Source organism: Callionymus lyra, chromosome 7 (assembly GCF_982586985.1).
Source record: "Callionymus lyra chromosome 7, fCalLyr1.hap1.1, whole genome shotgun sequence".
Lineage (NCBI taxonomy): Eukaryota > Metazoa > Chordata > Actinopteri > Syngnathiformes > Callionymidae > Callionymus > Callionymus lyra.
This window is the reverse complement of record NC_141824.1, coordinates 13706385-13730842: the sequence shown is the minus strand read 5'-3', so window position 1 is coordinate 13730842 and position 24458 is coordinate 13706385. Positions and strand designations below refer to the sequence as shown.

Below are 24458 nucleotides of genomic sequence, written 5' to 3'. Positions count from 1 at the left end.
AAAAACGTTATTGACACTGCACGGTCACGGAAAACCATGGCCCTCAACTATTGCATTTCTTTAAAATGACAAAATTTGAGTGCATCTTATAATCAAGTGCATTTTTATGTTTTAATTCTGGTTTTATTTCCTCGAATGGATTTTATGTCGTACATGGCGCTTAAAAAGCTGTCAAAAATGTTAGTATACTACGAGGCTGAAAACTCCTTTTTATAATCCAGGACACCTTGAATACAGTAGATGGGACTTAACCAATGGGGGGCTTTCTTCGTCATAAGCTCCGCCCATTGAGTAGGACCATTAAAAGATTTCATTGGATCAGCCAACTGTCAATTAAAACAGCTGATTTAACGTTTTAAAGATATTTATTATATTATTATATTTATATATTCCCCGACTAAAATGTTGCGATCCCATCGACCCAAATGTGCGACGCTTGACCGTGCAATGCCCGGGAACTTTTCGTTACCAGTACCAGTAGAGAACAAAATCGAGTTTAATGTGTAAAAAATGTCAATTTCTGGAAACACGATAATTATAATTTCAAATGTGACGTTTAAAATGTTGTCCCAGCTTCAGCGGGAGCGTCTGACCTGAGACTGGACTTGGTGTTTGTAGCGGCCCTGATCCTCATCCTCGTCGTCATCACCTTCACTGGAATCTACCTCTTCTACTCCAGGTGAGTTCATCACATGCTGAGCCCAAAATATATAAAATCGTACTGTGACCTCGAACGTCCCCGTCACTACACCTTCATCCTGGATCTGGATCTGGATCTACAAGTTCAAGTTTTGACGGACTTTCTGGACGGAGGTTGTAGCACCCCCTGCTGGCGAGGTTGTGTCACCGCAACATGTCTGTGTGTTTAAGAGTGGCACTTATTGAGTATTTTAAAGAAGTTACACATTATTCAAGCAAGTTTAGCAAGTTTTTTTTATAACTGTAGATATTTGAAGATTTATTTATACATTTTGTGAAACTTTTCATGCATTTGTGAAGGTTTAGCAACGATACTAATAACTAAATTCAGATGCTTTCCTTCTGTGTTCAGGGTCAGATCCAACAAGGTTCCATATAAAAGCGTTTCTGCAGATTCCACATGTGACAACTCTGTATATGTGACAAAGGTAAGACACATGCGTCGAAGGATTTGTACATACACACACACACCGTTTTTTTAAGAATTAAAATATGACACGATGTCGTCTCATTACAGAGTCAACTGAAGAACACCAGGGTAAATAGTTTTTTCTTTAAAGTAATCTTATAAAATATAACATAAATACATCCCATTTTAATACAAAAGTTGATGTTGATGCATGAATAAAAGTTAGTCTAGATTAGAAGCCTTTAAATCAAATAAAAGTCTGAGATTAAAATATGTTTCTTTCTTTTCTTTACAGGACAGAGGACAGTATGACGTTTCTGTCTGAGGATATGTTATGATCTTGCGTAAGACACTGACCTTCAGGCAAACTCTGGTGACCTCTGGTGACCTCTGGTCTATGATGACCATCCCCCTGACAAAACAATGGACAGAGCACTGGATTCTTTTTCTCTCTCTACTCATAAAACTGGATCATCATCAGCTTCTTCAGATTTTAATTCACATTTACAGACCTGAGACGCTTCAGGAGAAACAATCAAGCGACCGGACCGTTTGTTTCTGTGTAGAAGAAGACGACTGTGACGTGACATAGAGACGAGTGTGGAGCAGGTTTATCGTCATTTGATATCAGGATGTGCCTTAAATAGAAGGCTTTTAAAAATGCCCACAGAAGACTCAAGCTAAAATATGATGTGTTCAAATATTGGAGTCTGTGATGAGAATCTCTCCTGCATATATATATATATACGGATCTGAAGCTGCATTCATGTGTCATAATCTTCAAATCTTCTCAAGCTAGTCCAAGACTTGGAGAGCCAGCTGGCTGGTGAATAACAGGGAGACTTGTACTCATTCATTTCTTATAATCATTCATGTAAATATGTATTTGTTTGTTCAGTGCAGAGACGAACGATTGGATCTGGACACCACTTGAAAACAACTTCAATGTTTAAGTGATGCCCTTGACAACAAACTATGTACTTCTAAACCCAATAAAATCTTATTTCTAATATAAGAATCGTGACTCATGCCTTTGCTGTTATAAAAATAAATGCACTGTTGCTGTCACGACGGACAGCAGAAGACGTCGGCTTTTAACACAGAATAGAACACATAATTAAATCTAGATCTCAAGACTCATATCAAATATTTTCCAGTGAAGTTAAATAGATGGCCAGAATCCTTAAAAATATTAAAAGTTGATATATTGAAAGTTACCACAACGTGTGACGGGAGGGTTAAATATGTTAAGTTAATTCTACATCATGCCTTTAAACCTCCCTTTATTGCTTTAAAAATGTTATTTTGTGCATAAAATCGAATGATAACTATAATAAACTCAAATAATTGGCTAATCTTGTGTCAAGGGTAGATATAATCGTCATTTACTTGTGTCGTTCTACTTAAAAAGAGAAAGGGGAAACATGTGGTCATAAAAACTGTGATTTATGTATGTTATATAATAAAGTTCGATTTTAGCTCAGAAACTACGATTGTACATTAGAATTGAAGCCCATATTAAATGTATTAAGCCAAAGTGAAAGCCTTCTCAAGCTTTGTCACAAAGCTATATTTATATTTATTATTATTACTATTAAAAAAAAGTTTGTGTTTTTAAAAAAGTCGCTTTGTTGATAAGAAAACCTAAAGACACAACATTTCTTGTATCCAATTTGTACATTTTTCTATTCCATTTACACCTGATATAAACGTTAAAACAACATAACGTTTTTTTAGTCAACAATTAAACATAGCGGTATCAGCTTAATCGCTGCCCCCACCTGCTGGCTGGAATGGCGAATTACTCATTTAATACCCTCGGGGTTAATGTTTTTTTTTCCAAGTTAAGTTTTACTTTTTTTGTTTGTTTTTTTGTTTGGTACAACGAACTACTTTTAATTCAGTCACTTACTAGTGAATACAATACATTGCATTCAAATAAGTTATATGTAAGAGGAACGCAATAATAAAAAAAACGTGTTGTAAGTGCTAATAAAAAAAAAAGTATGGCGATTTAAAATCGGGAAATAAAATGTTTTTATCAAAATATATATTTATATGTAGAGTTTGGTGGAATCTGCGTTACCGGAAGCGATCCAGTTTATTTAATAAATGTATGTTTTGTAGACTTTAGGTTGAAATAGACATATTTCTTGAGATGTGTGTATTATTAGTTAATAAATAAAAAATATTTTTCTGCATTTTATCCGATCCTTTCGTCCTCCTTTTTACAGCCATTCTACATCCGCTCCAGTGCGCATGCGTTGCCGGCGATTCGCGGTTGCGCCAACTGGTCGAGGATGTAGCTATAGCAGTCACTGTGGATGTTTTTTTTTCTCTTCCCTCCCCACAACAATAACATGCACCAGATTTCCATTCACCCCAACTGAGGATTCCCACCTTCCCCGACGCCGCCGGACGTGTGCATTATTGGTCGTACCCTGAGACGCGAACCCCTTAGTCCGGATCCTGTGGCTTTCATCTGGTTGTTGACAATGGCAGCGCAGGGGTTTGCAGAGTCGCTGGGATCATTTCTGCTGGAGCAGAAACAGCAGCCATGGCTGGCCAGCTAGGCCGCGGACGGATCCTGACACCAGGCTTTTTCCCCCCAGAGGAAGCCCCTTCTTCGTGGATCTAAACTCTTCGACGACTGACCGATGCTCGAGCAACTTTTGGCCTCGATATATACCCGCGATAAGAAGCTCAACCTTGACTGCCTGACTTGCTACCTTTTCGCTCCGTTAGCTATCGTTAGCCTGCTAGCGATAGCTAACGAGATTTAAAAACATCACTCGCTCTACGGATCCTTTTGGGGAAAAAGGAAACACACTTTGTTGGCGAAACGAGAGACGAAACCACACACTTGTCTGTGTCCCTCGGTTTTTTTTTTTTATAGCGTTTTGCTTCTGGATGAATGTGGGACAAAATGGAGACCCCAACAATTGTGTACGACCTGGACACCTCCGGGGGTTTAATGGAGGTAAGGTTGAGATGTGAGCCCTGGATGTCTCATGTTTTTAGTTTATATCAGTCAGAGACACGTCGATTAAACCTCTTGTCAGGTAAATCCTCACAAATGTCAACAGTCCACAAGTTGCTATTGGAGTTTAGCATAATGGGTTAGGGGTGTGTGTTGGCAGGGATCTGACGATACTATCGCGATACTTAGGCGATAATGGGATGCTGTAATAACAAGGATATATATATATATGTAGTTCTTCAGGAGTACTTGACTCAGAGTTTATTAATGTATAGACTGCATGTTCTCTTGGTGAAATGCTAATGGCTTTGATTTGTTTTGAAATCAAAATATGGTCAAACATTAGCTTTGAAAAGCTGCTGGAGTCAAATGCATCCTCTCGTCCTCAGTCATCACCTGGGTTTCATTTTTTCTTTAGTTGCGGAGGACGAGATGACATTTAATTTTTAATTTTAATTGGTTTAATTGCAACACACAAATTAAGAAAAAGGCTTGCATGTTAATTGTGAAATAAAATGCAAAAGTCGTATTATTCTATTACAAACACTTCATTGAAGTATAAACTATGAAAGAACTGTGGTAATTAAATGGTTTGAATGCACAATTAAAAAATATATATAGTTATGTTGAATATCAATCATACAATATATACGATAAATCTCAAAATAATGTATAACAGGCCACATGTTTGTTTACAAGTTTGGCACAATGTGTGTCTTAAGATGTGATTTTTCATCGTCCAAACTGACGTCCACAGCAAATCCAGACCCTGCTGGCACCTCCGAAGTCGGATGAGGTGGAGAAGAGGAGTCGGAAGCTGGGGAGGGACGTCCGGAGAAGCGGCAGGACCACCAACCACGACACCTGCGACAGCTGCCGGGAAGGTGGAGACCTGCTGTGCTGCGACCACTGCCCCGCAGCCTTCCACCTGCAATGTTGGTAAGAGATTATTTTTTTTTTTTTTTTTTAACCCAGTGATCAACTCAAGCTTGTTTGAGTCCGATGGTGACGTGCACAAGCCTGGAAGCTACTCGTCCATCATGTCAATACCAGCGAGGTTTTATTTGAAATTAAAATGTTTTATATAAAGAGTAGTTATCATAAAGGACGAGTATACTGACGTCTAATTCCAGTGTGCCACTACTAGTTTACTACTGTGACTAGTTACGTTTTTATTTTCAACTACTTCAGATTCAGAAACTTATATTGCCACTGTTGTAAATACAACATATAATTTTTTTGTGGGGCCATTACATAATAAAAGAATAGACTAAAATAACATTAGATAAGCAATAGAAACAAACAAACACCACGGAAACAAGTGAAACAAACCAAACTTTAAACCTTTAATATACGTCTTGGATAATATTTGTGCATGAATCGATTTTATTTTCTAAAATGTATTAAATATGTTATTATTTTAACATTCAAAAGAATGCACATCTTTATACACTTATATAAATAATAAAAATACGTAATATAAGCGTGCACATCAATACATAACATATATATTGTCTAGTATTATCTATATTATACAATATAACATGATATAGAACAATATAAATGCATATAAACGGCAGATATACATATTAATACAACATATTATACAATGTTATAATGATTATCCCTGCATATAACTTATTTTTAATTTCAATGTAACACAATTATCTTACTAGATTTGTCCTTTATAACACTTTCTCCTCCATTCTTATTTAGAAGTGTTTTTTTTTTGTTTGTTTTTTTTACCGTTTACTTTACTGTTAATGTCCATTAGATACATTCAAATGTTTACCGACTCGACCGATCATATTGCAACATAAAAGCAACTTCTTTCATAATGTTTATAAACGTATATTTATGTCAAATAAAACTGTATGTAGTACATATGATTTGTCGCGGCAATAAGAGGCGTTACTGCTCACATTTAGCATTTGCGACTGTGTGAAATGCACTCAATCGATTCTCCATTTTTATTAAAAAAATATCATCGATCAAAACCGACTTTTAAATCTTATCGTAGCGATGCGTTTACGTTAGTAATGCTAGTCATGTTGTGGTTCTGGCCACTCGTTATGGTCGAGCTAGCTGCCGGTTAGCCACCGCTGCTAAAGATGGAGTCTGTTTACAATATGGCGACCTCACTGCTCCCTTTACCCCTATTCACCCGCCATCTTACCAACCTATACTCGAAAATCACGTTGTTGGAAAAGTAGTGGGTTTGTTTAAAAGAAGGACGACATGATGTTTATTTTGTTATTTACAAATAGAAGGTATTTACGTAAACGGATGCTGCTACAGATCCTGTGTTTGATCGTGACTTTGTAACACAGGCTGTGAATATCCTGTCCATATATGGACACTTTTTATCATCACTTATCTCAAGTTTTAAATTTTAAAATGAAAATATAACTTGAACAATAGTTGCCTTACGATTTTCTAAAACAGTATTATGACCCCCTTTTATTTAATATTGTTTTTTGTTTTTTTAGAAATGTAAAATGAGAGTCCTTGTCCATCACAAAACGGATGAATCTGAAAAAAGATGGCACTCCTTCCTGAAATACAATTTATTAATTAATTAAATTGTCTTTCATGGTATTTAGTTGCTTCAAATATTAACATGTTATACTTATTTCAGTTTCTTAGTGGTATGTTTTCAATGTAACAATCACAGACCTGTCCGAAATGTTCTGACTATACTTCCTTTTTAGGTTAACAGAGCATGTCTTTGAATAAGTACAGGTATATAAACAATGTAATAATGGACAAACACCTACGTTGCATTTAAATTAACATTAATAAACTTTGTTATAACGCAGTCAAAAAATTTGTATCCTAGCTTCTGACCGTCGTTGTTGTTTCAGATTCTGTCCACTTGATGGCGCCAGATAGTTTTTTGTCTTCAGGGACTACATTATTTATTCTTATATAATCCATTGTTCCTCAATAAAAGCTCACGTTAATGTATGTTTTTATTCATGTTTGCGAACTTAACTTTCTCTCGAAGGTTTATTTTTTATTGTATTTATTTAATCGGTTTTATTGAATGCATAGCTATGAATATAAAATTGTAATATAAATAAATATGACATATTTAGCTAGTGGCTACTTTTATTTGTTGTCCCTGGTAGATACATTATTATATATTGTTTATTAATTTCAATATAACCTGGTACTTTTTATATTTAACTTTTTTATCCAATCGTACACATCGAATCTAACTGTTTGTTTTGTATAGATCTTACACAGACGATCTTGGGATTTTCAATTACGATCAAATAGTTTTCAATTGTAGTTGTATTTTTTATTTTATTTAAAATGAACGGAGACAAGTACAGTCTTATTATTTCTGCGCCTTAATCATACTTTTATACTTCCCTCCGACGGCAGAACAGAATATTTACTTCATACCTACAGTTATTTTATTTTGTTTATTAATTGTTAAAGTTATGAAATGTTTTCTGTTGTTAAACATTGTTTTTTTTTTAAATCTTCCAAACCCAGCAATCCTCCGTTAAGTGAAGAGATGCTTCCGTCTGGTGAATGGATGTGTCATCGCTGCAATGTTCGGAAGAAGGTAAGGACTTGTTTGTTTTTTTAGTATGAAATCCTCATCAAATTGGCTTTATAAACAATATATACAATGTTGTTTTCATAGAAAAGGGATCAGAAGTCGGAGCAGACCAACGGTCTTCTTGAAAGATCGACCAAACATTCGGCGCCACCAGCAGTGGAGCTGGAGCTCAACGCCGGCCCGCTCCGGCTGGACGGTCTGCCCGCCGGCGCCGGCGCTGCCGGACCCGGTCTGAGGGTGGCCCAGGTACGACTGTTGGACCGGCGGACCAGCAGCAGGCCGGGCAGCCGGCCGGGCACGCCCAACTCCAACACGTCCTCCACGCCGACGCCCTCCGACGACCAGAACGACGGCGACGACGAAGCGGCCGAAGGAGACGACGACATGCAGGGAATCGAACAGGAAACGTCGACGCCGTCGGCTCCGACGCCGCGACTCCTCAAGAGGCCGTTTCAGCTCCTCATCGCCGCTGCCATGGAGAGAAATCCCACTCAGTTCCAGCTGCCCACTGAGCTCACGTGTACAACTGCACTGCCAGGTCAGTCCCATGTCACTTCCTGTCTGTTCATAAAAATATTTGTCAGATGGATTAAAAGACTGTTGTATAAACATAATATATATTACATTAAATGTGGATATGACTATTTATTGTTGGATAAATTGTTATTTTGTTTCTTGATGCAGGCAGTAGCAAACGAAGAAGAAAAGAGGAGTTACTGGGGAAACCGTTCCGACGACCTCAGCATGAACTGGATACAAATGGCCTCGTTCCACTTCCAGTCAAAGTTTGTTATTCGTGCAACAGGTTTGTTTCATTCAGAGAAAATTATTTCAATGAATATGTGAAATGTAGTGTTTTTTATATGGAAGTATATACACTTATCAGAATATTGAATGATTGAATATAGCATTTTAAATGTTGAAACCTTTTTATATTGTCTTAAAATGATGTTGATTTTTGAACAATTTGATTCAATCATTGTGTTTATTTAGGTAGAAATATTTGTATTAGATAATTTAATTTAAAAATGTTAATATTTTTTTTAAATCGATGCATATTTTTAACATGGAGTGAAAATATTGTAGTTCCTATATTTCGAAATTACATTTTTAAATCCAGTATAAAATGTTGCCGATCATGTAGCTCAGTTCTCTTTATAGTACTGTCTGGAGGCAGCATTAGAGCGACACTTTATATTGAATTTAAGAGGTTACGAAATTAAAATATTTAATTTATATTTTTCTTAAATTAGAATTTCAAACTCTATGTGTAAAATAAGAAATTATGGTAGACATTTAATTCTATTCATTAATTAAAACAAATTCAACCTTTCAATGTACCAATGATTGAATTACATTATTTAAAAACGTATTTCAATACATTTAAAAAAAAAAGAGTTTTTAAATAAAGGTAAAAAACCTCCAACTTCCACTACTCTATTATTCATTTAGCCCATGATGAGTCAAATGTTTTAGCAGCAAAAGAAGTATAAGATACTAAATGCACGTTGAAACTAAAGTGATTTCTAATCTGAAATTTGTGCCTAATTCATGTATTTTCTCTATTTCTGCTGCAGCTCAACAAACTGTTTCTTGTCGCTCATGCCTTTGACAGTTTCTCTCTCTTCTCCTTTGTTTTTCCAGGAGTTGCAGGTTGGCTCCGTTAATCCAATGTGATTATTGTCCTCTCCTCTTCCACATGGACTGTCTCAACCCTCCGCTCACGGCTCTCCCGGCAGGCAAGTGGATGTGTCCCAACCACGGCGAGCACTTGGTGGTATGTTCCTGGGGAAAATACATGTTTTGATCCTATGAACATTTAATGTTAAAATAATGTGACCCGGTGTTGTCTGCACAGCTGAACCAGAAAAGCCTGAGCCTGTCTGGACGCTGTCAGCTCTTCGACCAGTTCCAGGACAGGATGTCGCAGCACGCCGTCAAGCTGGACTTCCTGAGACGAGTCCATCGGCCGAACCCGCCAAATCGACTGCACACTCACCAGCACAAGAAGAAAACAGTCAAGGTAGATTTGTTGTTTAGATTCTAAAGTCATGTTTCTTCTCCTTTCTTTATCTGCACTGAACATCTGTGTTGGTCCTCAGGTGCCTGATGCCATCAAGGCTCAGTACAGGGACCGGCCTCCCAAACTACATCCTGCAGAGCTGCGTCAAATCGAGCTGGTGTGCAGTGGAGTTCCTGAACATCCGAAGCATCTGACGAGCGAGTCTGAGCAGAAGGAGGTGAGAAAGAAAAAACACCTGCTTGAGCAGAAAGTTTCTTCTTTTATCACCTTTAGCGTCTTGATGAACCTTTCAGAAATATTTATGAACGTGAAGAAAACAAAGTGTTTTTTTTTTTTCAATTAATATGCTATATATTCACAAAAAAGTTTCTCTTTCTATCTCTTTCTTTTTCACTCTGTCTGTATGTTCCCTATTTTTTTCTCTCCTTTTTTGTCCAACTCTATCACTTTCTCTATCTATCTCACTCTTTGTCTTTTTCTCTCTGTCCCTCTTTCTTACTCAATCTCTCTCTTTATCATTTTCTTCCTCTCTTTTTTATTCTCTATCTTTTCTTTCTCACTATTTCTCTTTTCTCTCTCTCACTGTATATACTGTATGTATACACAACCACATGGATATGTTTAAACGTTAGCTTTAAATTATTCTGGAGTCGACTGTATCCTCTTGTCCTCAGTCATGGTGGGGATCTCACAGGATTTTATTGTTCTACTATTTAGCGGGCCAAACGTTTAATTACAGCACAAAAATGAACAAATGCAGTAATTATTTGCATGTTACTTGCACATTTCAAAAAACATTTTATTTCAGTTGCACATTTTTGAAATATAAACCATCACATAACTAGGAAGACCATTATCAGTCTTTTTTCTCTCTGTATGTATGTATACACGCACACACACTTTTCAACATTAGTTTACACACTCTTCATTTTGTTTAAAACATTTAATTTTTACCATTTACATGTAGCTAAGCTTACATTGAAAATATGTTGTTTTTTTTCAAAGTTGAATCAGAAAACAATGAATTAATAATAAAAGTAAAATAATTTCTAGTCTTTCTATATCTCGTGAAATATCCAACAAGATTTGTGTTTTAAGAAAGAAAAGAGGATAAGTTCATGTTAAAGGCCCCCATTTATTTACGAACCTTTAATTAAAGAGTTTCCGTGTTTTCTTCCAGTGGCTGCAGAACGTCATCGCCCTCCAGTGCAGCATCATGAGGCACTTGTCCTCGAAACCCAAACCCTCTCCTTCTCCTCCATCTGCACCGTCAGCACCAGAGTGGACCACATCCTGTTCAACCCCCGAGGATTCAAAACCGCCCGCATGTCTGGACAGAACTTCCTCCCCTAAACCCTGCAGTACCACGAGCGGCCCCGAGGGGGACTCGTGTCACTGCAGCATCAAACCCTGCCGAGACTGCAGGAAACCCAACGGCCCCGTCGCCGGGGAAACGCAAGCTCCCAAACCGAACGGGTCTCTGGACTTTATCGACGAGTCCTGCAGACAAAGACTGAACCCCTTAGAATCTGTGATGCCCTCGCCCTCGCCTGTGGCCAACCACGTCCGAGCAGGAGCGGTCAAAGAAGAACCGGACAGCGTCACGGAGACCTGCACTCAAAAACACTTCCCCAGTCCTCCTACCATCCTTCCTCACCAGCAGAACAACAGTGGTCCGAGCCCTGAGGAGAAAACCCTCCACTCTGTCAGCAGCAGCGTCGCCACGAGCACAGCAGCAAGAGCCAAACAAGAGTCGCTGTCGACGCCGGCCTCAGGTATTTCTACTCTCTGACTATTCAGGCTGTGTATTATGTAGTGATAAAATACACATCACGATACAACGATACTGAGTATTGTGATACTGTAGGAACAACGTGTAGTATTGTGAATTTACAGACCACATGACTCATGACGAAGTCGTAACTGCTTCCATTAGTTTTGAAACCAAAATATTTCCAAACACAACATCATTTTTAAAAGCTGCTGGAGGCGACTGTATCCTCTCGTCCTTAGTCATCACATGGTTTTGCAGGACCTGATTGTTCCTTTGGTGACAGAGGATGTTACTTGTTCTAATTATTTTAAGGGTAAAATATGTCCAATCATAAGATTTATGTGTCCATTGTATCCTCTCGTCCTCAGTTATCGCATGGTTTTGCAGGACTTGATTGTTCCTTTAGTGACGGAAGACTTAATTACTTGCTCTTATTGTTTTGACACTAAAATATCAATCATTAGCTTTATGATTCCATTGTATCCTCTCGTACTCAGTCATCACATGGTTTTGCAGGACCTGATTGTTCATTTGGTGACAGAGGATGTAATTACTTGTTCTAATTATTTTAAGGCTATAATATGTCCAATCATAAGATTTATTATGTGTCCATTGTATCCTCTCGTACTCAGTCATCGCATGGTTTTGCAGGACTTGATTGTTCCTTTAGTGACGGAGGAGGTAATCACTTGCTCTTATTGTTTTGACACTAAATATGTTCAATAATTAGCTTTATGAATCCATTGTATCCTCTCGTCCTCAGTCATTACATGGTTTTGCAGGACTTCATTGTTCCTTTAGTGACAGAAGACTTAATTACTTGCTCTCATTGTTTTGACACTAAAATATCAATCATTAGCTTTATACAAATAAAAATAACTTACTTACTTGCTTTATGAGTCCATTGTATCCTCTCGTCCTCAGTCATTGCACCTTTTAGCTTTAGAGGAGGTAAGTGCCATATAGTGGCCAAACTTTTAAATGCAAAACAAAAATTATCAATGTTAATTATTTATTTTAAAAATATTTTATTTCACATGCACTTTGTTGAAATGTAAACCGTAAATGAACCTTGGATGAAGATAAAATATGATTTGAAACCCCCTAAATAAAACATTAAAAAACACTGGGTTGAATATCAATATGGTATTATTGGTAAGTGTATCGACATTTTCTTACACCCCCTAGTGGACATATTGTATTTTGCTATTTGACCAAACGTTTCATCAACATGTAGTTAAACATGATTTGATTATTACCAACATACTTGGATATATCATCGTTATCTTTGCTGTCAGTCCAGAGTTTTATTTTAATTTTGAGATAAGTTTTATACCTTTAACAGATGTGAAGCTCTCATTCCGAGATGTTCAGAAATCTGTTGATGTTTGCGACCAACACTCGCACATGTGATTCAAACCTCCGCCTTCCTGCCGTTGTAGGTGTTGCTGACATCAAGGGTCACGACCTCTCGGGCTCCATCGCCAACTTGTCCAACTGCATGAAGGAGCTCATGGACGGAGACGGTGGTACGTGGACGTCTCTCTTCCTCGTGAACCGTGACGGTGATGTTGACGTTTCCTTCTCTGCTCGTCCTCAGCGGTGGAGCTGGACAAGATCGACGCGGAGATGATCAAACTCCTGGCCTGGCAGAGGATACAGCAGCTCTTCCCTCACAAGACTCCACCGAACCCCCCACCGAACCCCCCTCATCCTCCTCCTCCGGCCGCCGCCCCCCTGGCTCCCAAGACGCCGCCGACCCGTCCCGACAGTAAGATCATCGTCCAACCATTTTAATGTTTTCGTTAAGCTAGGTTTTAAAAATAGATCATGAACACGTTCAGTTGTTGACGAAGGCCCACGTTGTGTCGTCTCTTCACTCTCAAGGTCAGAAGAAGGTTCAGGCTCGGGCTGTGTTTCACCCGCTGACGGGAAAAGGAGCTTCAGTCAACATGTGCTACAGGACCTTGTACATAGGATCAGGTGAGACCACATGGACCTCTTATTTATCTGAAGACATTTTTACTTGTGCAGGCTTTTCCTTGATTTTTCTGAGACTCCTTCGTTTTTCTCTGTGTTATCTTGACCTTTTAAGTATATATTTTATTCAGTATTTTGATTGTTAAAGCGTTTTGGGACCCTGGCGCTCTACAAATATTTACTAAAATTACTTACTTACTTATTACATGTTTATTAATTGAGCGTTACATGTGTGATTACATCATTATTGTATTTACATAATCAAGTATTCTACTGAAAATGTACATCACTGTAATGTACGGGTGTTTAAGACGGTCAAAATACATGAAATTAATTAGATTTCACTTCATTATTAATTGTCAAGTTGTTTCCTTTTACGGATAAACGGATATTATTATTAAAAACAAATACTTAATTAAGAAAATACATTAATTTTATGTTTTATTCTTGTCATTCTTGTATTTCAATTCCATTATTTTTTAACCCTTGTGTTTTATTTAAAAGCCTGTTTAAAAGAAGTATTTAACCCTTGTATCATCGCAGGGTTAAGGTGGCCCGAAAACCTGCAAACAAATGTGTTTGTGGTATCCCTTGTGTTGTCTCTGGGTCGAGATGGCCACATGTGTTTTCGGGCCTTCCGGTCACTTTGACCCTGAGATAATACAAGGGTTTAATACTTCTTTTAAACATGATTTAAAGTAATATAGTCAAAAGGATTTCAGTAAAAGAAACTTTTACTTTTTTTATGATGTTAAATGATAAAAAAAAGTTGGCCTTAGAAATATTTGTTTCAACTCTAATATAATTCAATTGATCATTTGGTTAAAATTATTTTATTATATTAATAATATATTAAATTCATGCAAGAAAGTTCCAATCCTTCCTTTAATGTGTCAACTTTGACCATGTTTTAAATGTATATTTTGTTGTATTTCATAGTCTATACATTTTAGTGTGGTTTACTATTTTTGATACTACTATAATCTTACTTAAAATATCTTACGGTTTTCCTGAATATGTTGTTGTTGTTGTTGTTGTGCAGGAGCCGACATGGACGTGTGCCTTAGCAACTACGGTCACTGTAACTTTGTATCCGGGAAACACGCGTGTATCTTCTACGACGAGGTGAGTTTGTCGTCCACACACACACACTCACACACACACACACACACTCACACACGACACACACGACTACGCAAGCGTCACTGTTTTTTTTTATTCACGTCTGCGTCTCCCCTTCGTCCAGAACACCAAACATTACGAGCTGCTCAACTACAGCGAGCACGGCACAACGGTGGACAACGTCCTCTACTCCTGCGACTTCTCCGAGAAGACGGTGCTATCGCCACCCAGTGGTCTGGTGGCCAAAGTGCAAGGGATTATCAGTGAGTCCTGAGAAGATGTTTAGTGAAGAATCGGAGCAGCAAAGGATGCTGGGATTCCAAAGTATTTTTTTTGGTTTTCTTTCTGATGTCGAAAGCAATTATTTTCTCTTTTACAAAATATGGTTTGAGTTAGAATCGATTATAAAATAGTGGTTAATTCACTACCATTTTATACCTGTAGACGGCGCTCAAACTAGCCAAGTTGGGAAGTTCTGGTCTCATGTGAATCTATTCTGTTATACAAGTCAAATATTCTTCATTTAAACTTTTTATTTAGAGATTAAAAAGTAAAAATTCTACAGAAAGTTTATCTTTCTTACACAAATAATCAACACTGGACAAGTTGACAAGTTAGGCTACTACTATTAAACGTCTGAAGCAGATTAAATGATAAAAAGTACAATGATCAAGTTGAAGGTGGAAAAAAAAGTACAAAAAGTTTACATTTTTTTAAATGTAAAAGATAAAAATGGTTAAAATGCCACAAAACCAGATTATAATAATAATAATAATAATGTATATTTAAATAGCGCCTTTCTAGACCGGGGTCACAAAGCGCTTTGACAGCCATTCAGTCCAATTGGATCATGTGAACACAAAGAGAAGTGCAATAATGTTCTGATTTTATGCAATAAAATAATCAATCATATTAATGAAATAAATAACTTCAGGTCCTGATGAACAATGTGCAAATGTTGAAAATGAGAGTTTGGCATTTAAAAATAAAATCACAAAATTCAGAGAAATCCTCAATAAAATCATTAAGAAAATTAGCAAAAACAAACGTAAAACACAGACTTAAATGAAAAATAATAAAGTTGAATCCCAATGGACCATGTAGAATGTTGAAAATAGGATTTTATGAAATCTTAAAAAAAAAAAGAAAGAAAAATGTTAATTAAATGTAAAAAAAAAAACATATTTCGATGAAAAGGAAAATGAATAAATAAAAGTTTGGATCCCTGTGGACAATTTGAAATAATTTTATTGAGTAAAAAAAACAATAAAATGAATACAAATGTTGAAAATAAATAAATACAATTTTGGTGGATCATGTTAAAACAAAGAAATGTGATTTTTATGACATCATATATTTACTTTTAAATATTTGGAGTGTACTAAAATAGAAATACATACAAGTTTGAATCCTGGTGAATCTGCTAAAACGATAAAGATTCCTGAAATTGGACCAGAAAACTGATATAATACGTGCTGACCGTGTGTGTGTTCTGCAGGACACAGCAAGAAGCGGAAAGACGAGCAGGGTCCCGGCGTGGCGGAGGTCCTTCCAACCGGCGGCGTGATGAGCAGCCAGTCCCACGGGTCGAGCGAGGCGACGGCGTGCGGCTGCAAGGTCAGCAGCTCCAGCCTGATCGGGGGCAGCGGCGCCGGCTGGGAGGGCACGGCTCTGCTGCACCACGGCAGCTACATCAAGCTGGGCTGCATCCAGTTCGTCTTCAGCGTCAGCGAGTTCGCCAGCAAGACGCCCAAAGAAGAGGCCGGCGGCAGCACGCCCACCACGGCCCCCTCGCCCCTCCTCGCCCCCTCGGCCCTCCTCGCCCCCTCGGCCCACAGCATCAGCACAGCCGCCATGCCTCCGCCCTCAAGCACTGCCAGCGGCCCCCCCGGCCCAGAAGAACCTGCCCCGAAACACCAAGTGTCTGTGCTGCCACTGGACTCGCTTCCATAGCCAGAGTAGGACCCCCCACCCCCTTCCCCCAAAACTTGCACCCCCCGACACGCCCCCCTGACCCAAGTTTTGCACCACAAAAGACACGATGAAGGGAAGCTTTGCAGCTGGTCAACAGGGAAACTTTATTTAAACGTCTATTTTTTTTTCTATATCCGCATGAAACTGAAGTATTATTGACAATCTTGTTTTTGACTTGTTTTCAGCCGCTTTTCCTTCCCGTGTGGACGAGCACCGTTACTCAGTCTTGTCCTCCACCTCCTCCTCCGCTCGCTTGTTTCTTTTGCACCTGTAGCGATAAGTTGCTTCGGTTCTACACTATGTCTGTACAAACCTGTAAATAAGTCCAATTCGGTGCCTCTTATTCGGAGAAACGTTGGATTTTCCTGTAGATAAACTTTTTTTTTTTGTCTAATTGTACAGCCTCTTGGATTTTGTGATACAGTGTGGAGTAAGTTTTGTGATAAAACTTGTTATTGCTGTGTCTGACGGCTTCTGTTCATCTGTAAATATCATGTTGTTTAGCATCGTTTTAACATCTGGCTCTTGTACATAAGCACTCTTTGTCTCTTGTCTGTTCTGCCTCTGTTTAAACATGTAAATACAAGAAAGATTTTTTAAGTACAAACTCTGAACACCTCGTCCACTTCTGTGTTTTTTTTTTTATATACTCTGACACTTGAACCAAAGTGGTTATGACACTAAACTATTGTCTGAAATGTTAGTAATGTGATTTCTGAAGTTCTCACATCCTAAAAGTCTGGAAAAAAATTAATTAAAAAAGGAAATGTGAATTACTATAAACATACTACGCTGTTATATCATACTTTAGTATTTAGTTATTATGTCATACTTAAGTACAATATAACATCGTACTACAGTACGATTTAGTAACGCTACACTAAAGTACGATTTATTTAACGTCATACTAAAGTAAGATTTAATAACGTCGTACTAAAGTATGATATAATAACATCATACCAAAGAACGATATAATAACATCATACCAAAGAACGATATAATGACGTCGTACTAAAGTATGTTATAATAACATCGTACTAAAGTATGATTGATTTAATAACATCGTACTAAAGTATGCTATAATAACATTGTACCAAAGAACGATATAATAACATCATACCAAAGAACGATATAATGACGTCGTACTAAAGTATGTTATAATAACATCGTACTAAAGTATGATTGATTTAATAACATCGTACTAAAGTATGCTATAATAACATCGTACTAAAGTATGATATAATAACATCATACCAAAGTATGATATAATAACATCATACCAAAGAACGATATAATAACATCATACCAAAGTATGATATAATAACATCATACCAAAGTATGATATAATAACATCATACCAAAGAACGATTATAATAACATCGTACTAAAGTATGATAACATAACGTCATACCAAAGTATGATAAAATAACGTCATAGTAAAGTATGCTATAATAACATCGTACTAAAGTATGATTTATTTAACGTCATACCAAAGTTAGATTTAATAACATCGTACTAAAGTATGCTATAATAACATCGTACTAAAGTATGATTTATTTAACGTCATACCAAAGTTAGATTTAATAACATCGTACTAAAGTATACTATAATAACATCGTACTAAAGTATGATTTATTTAACGTCATACCAAAGTTAGATTTAATAACATCGTACTAAAGTATGCTATAATAACATCGTACTAAAGTATGATATAATAACATCGTACCAAAGAACGATATAATAACATCGTACTAAAGTATGATAACATAACGTCATACTAAAGTATGATAAAATAACATCGTACTAAAGTATGATTGATTTAATAACATCATACCAAAGAACGATATAATAACATCATACCAAAGTATGATATAATAACATCATACCAAAGTATGATATAATAACATCATACCAAAGAACGATATAATGACGTCGTACTAAAGTATGTTATAATAACATCGTACTAAAGTATGATTGATTTAATAACATCGTACTAAAGTATGCTATAATAACATTGTACTAAAGTATGATATAATAACATCATACCAAAGTATGATATAATAACATCATACCAAAGAACGATATAATAACATCGTACTAAAGTATGATAACATAACGTCATACTAAAGTATGATAAAATAACGTCATAGTAAAGTATGCTATAATAACATCGTACTAAAGTATGATTTATTTAACGTCATACCAAAGTTAGATTTAATAACATCGTACTAAAGTATGCTATAATAACATCGTACTAAAGTATGATTTATTTAACGTCATACCAAAGTTAGATTTAATAACATCGTACTAAAGTATGCTATAATAACATCGTACTAAAGTATGATTTATTTAACGTCATACCAAAGTTAGATTTAATAACATCGTACTAAAGTATGCTATAATAACATCGTACTAAAGTATGATTTATTTAACGTCATACCAAAGTTACATTTAATAACATCGTACTAAAGTATGCTATAATAACATCGTACTAAAGTATGATATAATAACATCGTACCAAAGAACGATATAATAACATCGTACTAAAGTATGATAACATAACGTCATACTAAAGTATGATAAAATAACGTCATACTAAAGTATGATAACATAACGTCATACTAAAGTATGCTATAATAACATCATACCAAAGTATGATATAATAACATCATACCAAAGAACGATATAATAACATCGTACTAAAGTATGATATTATAACATCGTACTAAAGTATGATATAATAACATCGTACCAAAGAACGATATAATAACATCGTACTAAAGTATGATATAATAACATCATACCAAAGAACGATATAATAACATCATACCAAAGAACGATATAATAACATCGTTCTAAAGTATGATATAATAACATCGTACCAAAGAACGATATAATAACATCATACCAAAGAACGATATAATAACATCGTACTAAAATATGATATAATAACATCATACCAAAGAACGATATAATAACATCGTACCAAAGAACGATATAATAACATCATACCAAAGAACGATATAATAACATCGTACTAAAGTATGATATAATAACATCATACCAAAGAAGGATATAATAACATCATACCAAAGAACGATATAATAACATCGTACCAAAGTATGATATAATAACATCATACCAAAGAACGATATAATAACATCATACCAAAGTATGATATAATAACATCATACCAAAGAACGATATAATAACATCATACCAAAGTATGATATAATAACATCATACCAAAGAACGATATAATGACGTCGTACTAAAGTATGTTATAATAACATCGTACTAAAGTATGATTGATTTAATAACATCGTACTAAAGTATGCTATAATAACATTGTACTAAAGTATGATATAATAACATCATACCAAAGTATGATATAATAACATCATACCAAAGAACGATATAATAACATCGTACTAAAGTATGATAACATAACGTCATACTAAAGTATGATAAAATAACGTCATAGTAAAGTATGCTATAATAACATCGTACTAAAGTATGATTTATTTAACGTCATACCAAAGTTAGATTTAATAACATCGTACTAAAGTATGCTATAATAACATCGTACTAAAGTATGATTTATTTAACGTCATACCAAAGTTAGATTTAATAACATCGTACTAAAGAACGATATAATAACATCATACCAAAGAACGATATAATAACATCATACTAAAGTATGATATAATAACATCATACCAAAGAACGATATAATAACATCGTACTAAAGTATGATATAATAACATCATACCAAAGTTAGATTTAATAACATCGTACTAAAGTATGCTATAATAACATCGTACTAAAGTATGATTTATTTAACGTCATACCAAAGTTAGATTTAATAACATCGTACTAAAGTATGCTATAATAACATCGTACTAAAGTATGATTTATTTAACGTCATACCAAAGTTAGATTTAATAACATCGTACTAAAGTATGCTATAATAACATCGTACTAAAGTATGATTTATTTAACGTCATACCAAAGTTACATTTAATAACATCGTACTAAAGTATGCTATAATAACATCGTACTAAAGTATGATATAATAACATCGTACCAAAGAACGATATAATAACATCGTACTAAAGTATGATAACATAACGTCATACTAAAGTATGATAAAATAACGTCATACTAAAGTATGATAACATAACGTCATACTAAAGTATGATAAAATAACGTCATACTAAAGTATGCTATAATAACATCATACCAAAGTATGATATAATAACATCATACCAAAGAACGATATAATAACATCGTACTAAAGTATGATATTATAACATCGTACTAAAGTATGATATAATAACATCGTACCAAAGAACGATATAATAACATCGTACTAAAGTATGATATAATAACATCATACCAAAGAACGATATAATAACATCATACCAAAGAACGATATAATAACATCGTTCTAAAGTATGATATAATAACATCGTACCAAAGAACGATATAATAACATCATACCAAAGAACGATATAATAACATCGTACTAAAATATGATATAATAACATCATACCAAAGAACGATATAATAACATCATACCAAAGTATGATATAATAACATCATACCAAAGAACGATATAATAACATCATACCAAAGTATGATATAATAACATCATACCAAAGAACGATATAATGACGTCGTACTAAAGTATGTTATAATAACATCGTACTAAAGTATGATTGATTTAATAACATCGTACTAAAGTATGCTATAATAACATCGTACTAAAGTATGATTTATTTAACGTCATACCAAAGTTAGATTTAATAACATCGTACTAAAGTATACTATAATAACATCGTACTAAAGTATGATTTATTTAACGTCATACCAAAGTTAGATTTAATAACATCGTACTAAAGTATGCTATAATAACATCGTACTAAAGTATGATATAATAACATCGTACCAAAGAACGATATAATAACATCGTACTAAAGTATGATAACATAACGTCATACTAAAGTATGATAAAATAACATCGTACTAAAGTATGATTGATTTAATAACATCATACCAAAGAACGATATAATAACATCATACCAAAGTATGATATAATAACATCATACCAAAGTATGATATAATAACATCATACCAAAGAACGATATAATGACGTCGTACTAAAGTATGTTATAATAACATCGTACTAAAGTATGATTGATTTAATAACATCGTACTAAAGTATGCTATAATAACATTGTACTAAAGTATGATATAATAACATCATACCAAAGTATGATATAATAACATCATACCAAAGAACGATATAATAACATCGTACTAAAGTATGATAACATAACGTCATACTAAAGTATGATAAAATAACGTCATAGTAAAGTATGCTATAATAACATCGTACTAAAGTATGATTTATTTAACGTCATACCAAAGTTAGATTTAATAACATCGTACTAAAGTATGCTATAATAACATCGTACTAAAGTATGATTTATTTAACGTCATACCAAAGTTAGATTTAATAACATCGTACTAAAGTATGCTATAATAACATCGTACTAAAGTATGATTTATTTAACGTCATACCAAAGTTAGATTTAATAACATCGTACTAAAGTATGCTATAATAACATCGTACTAAAGTATGATTTATTTAACGTCATACCAAAGTTACATTTAATAACATCGTACTAAAGTATGCTATAATAACATCGTACTAAAGTATGATATAATAACATCGTACCAAAGAACGATATAATAACATCGTACTAAAGTATGATAACATAACGTCATACTAAAGTATGATAAAATAACGTCATACTAAAGTATGATAACATAACGTCATACTAAAGTATGATAAAATAACGTCATACTAAAGTATGCTATAATAACATCATACCAAAGTATGATATAATAACATCATACCAAAGAACGATATAATAACATCGTACTAAAGTATGATATTATAACATCGTACTAAAGTATGATATAATAACATCGTACCAAAGAACGATATAATAACATCGTACTAAAGTATGATATAATAACATCATACCAAAGAACGATATAATAACATCATACCAAAGAACGATATAATAACATCGTTCTAAAGTATGATATAATAACATCGTACCAAAGAACGATATAATAACATCATACCAAAGAACGATATAATAACATCGTACTAAAATATGATATAATAACATCATACCAAAGAACGATATAATAACATCGTACCAAAGAACGATATAATAACATCATACCAAAGAACGATATAATAACATCGTACTAAAGTATGATATAATAACATCATACCAAAGAAGGATATAATAACATCATACCAAAGAACGATATAATAACATCGTACCAAAGTATGATATAATAACATCATACCAAAGAACGATATAATAACATCATACCAAAGTATGATATAATAACATCATACCAAAGAACGATATAATAACATCATACCAAAGTATGATATAATAACATCATACCAAAGAACGATATAATGACGTCGTACTAAAGTATGTTATAATAACATCGTACTAAAGTATGATTGATTTAATAACATCGTACTAAAGTATGCTATAATAACATTGTACTAAAGTATGATATAATAACATCATACCAAAGTATGATATAATAACATCATACCAAAGAACGATATAATAACATCGTACTAAAGTATGATAACATAACGTCATACTAAAGTATGATAAAATAACGTCATAGTAAAGTATGCTATAATAACATCGTACTAAAGTATGATTTATTTAACGTCATACCAAAGTTAGATTTAATAACATCGTACTAAAGTATGCTATAATAACATCGTACTAAAGTATGATTTATTTAACGTCATACCAAAGTTAGATTTAATAACATCGTACTAAAGAACGATATAATAACATCATACCAAAGAACGATATAATAACATCATACTAAAGTATGATATAATAACATCATACCAAAGAACGATATAATAACATCGTACTAAAGTATGATATAATAACATCATACCAAAGTTAGATTTAATAACATCGTACTAAAGTATGCTATAATAACATCGTACTAAAGTATGATTTATTTAACGTCATACCAAAGTTAGATTTAATAACATCGTACTAAAGTATGCTATAATAACATCGTACTAAAGTATGATTTATTTAACGTCATACCAAAGTTAGATTTAATAACATCGTACTAAAGTATGCTATAATAACATCGTACTAAAGTATGATTTATTTAACGTCATACCAAAGTTACATTTAATAACATCGTACTAAAGTATGCTATAATAACATCGTACTAAAGTATGATATAATAACATCGTACCAAAGAACGATATAATAACATCGTACTAAAGTATGATAACATAACGTCATACTAAAGTATGATAAAATAACGTCATACTAAAGTATGATAACATAACGTCATACTAAAGTATGATAAAATAACGTCATACTAAAGTATGCTATAATAACATCATACCAAAGTATGATATAATAACATCATACCAAAGAACGATATAATAACATCGTACTAAAGTATGATATTATAACATCGTACTAAAGTATGATATAATAACATCGTACCAAAGAACGATATAATAACATCGTACTAAAGTATGATATAATAACATCATACCAAAGAACGATATAATAACATCATACCAAAGAACGATATAATAACATCGTTCTAAAGTATGATATAATAACATCGTACCAAAGAACGATATAATAACATCATACCAAAGAACGATATAATAACATCGTACTAAAATATGATATAATAACATCATACCAAAGAACGATATAATAACATCGTACCAAAGAACGATATAATAACATCATACCAAAGAACGATATAATAACATCGTACTAAAGTATGATATAATAACATCATACCAAAGAAGGATAT

At 34.3% G+C, this 24458-nt stretch overlaps 2 protein-coding genes across 4 annotated transcripts in view; both read left to right on the top strand.

Annotated features, from left to right (window-relative positions):
* Positions 1-2126, top strand: part of LOC148075108 (seizure protein 6 homolog) — a 51914-nt gene extending 49788 nt beyond the window's left edge. For all 3 annotated transcript variants that reach the window (XM_087796436.1, XM_087796435.1, XM_087796438.1), the window contains 4 exons: positions 574-679; positions 1052-1127; positions 1217-1237; positions 1404-2126. In XM_087796436.1, coding sequence (XP_087652562.1) covers positions 574-679; positions 1052-1127; positions 1217-1237; positions 1404-1433 — 233 coding nt within the window. In that variant the 3' untranslated portion in view covers positions 1434-2126. The remainder of the gene's footprint in view (positions 1-573; positions 680-1051; positions 1128-1216; positions 1238-1403) is intronic.
* Positions 2127-3396: 1270 nt separating this feature from the next.
* phf12b (PHD finger protein 12b) lies at positions 3397-17149 on the top strand. The gene is made up of 15 exons (XM_087796432.1): positions 3397-4088; positions 4846-5027; positions 7593-7665; positions 7747-8200; positions 8347-8467; positions 9307-9439; positions 9521-9685; positions 9765-9902; positions 10866-11460; positions 12902-12988; positions 13060-13230; positions 13347-13442; positions 14482-14564; positions 14686-14824; positions 16060-17149. Exons 1-15 carry the CDS (start codon positions 4023-4025, stop codon positions 16512-16514), a joined length of 2958 nt encoding a protein of 985 aa, XP_087652558.1. The 5' UTR covers positions 3397-4022; the 3' UTR covers positions 16515-17149.
* The last annotated feature ends 7309 nt before the right edge of the window (positions 17150-24458 follow it).

Coding starts and splice junctions, on each gene's coding strand:
- phf12b (XM_087796432.1), top strand. CDS start 4,023: ATGTGGGACAAAATGGAGACCCCAACAATTGTGTACGACCTGGACACC. Junction 9,903..10,865: donor GCGAGTCTGAGCAGAAGGAG/GTGAGAAAGAAA, acceptor GTTTTCTTCCAG/TGGCTGCAGAACGTCATCGC. Junction 14,825..16,059: donor CAAAGTGCAAGGGATTATCA/GTGAGTCCTGAG, acceptor TGTGTTCTGCAG/GACACAGCAAGAAGCGGAAA.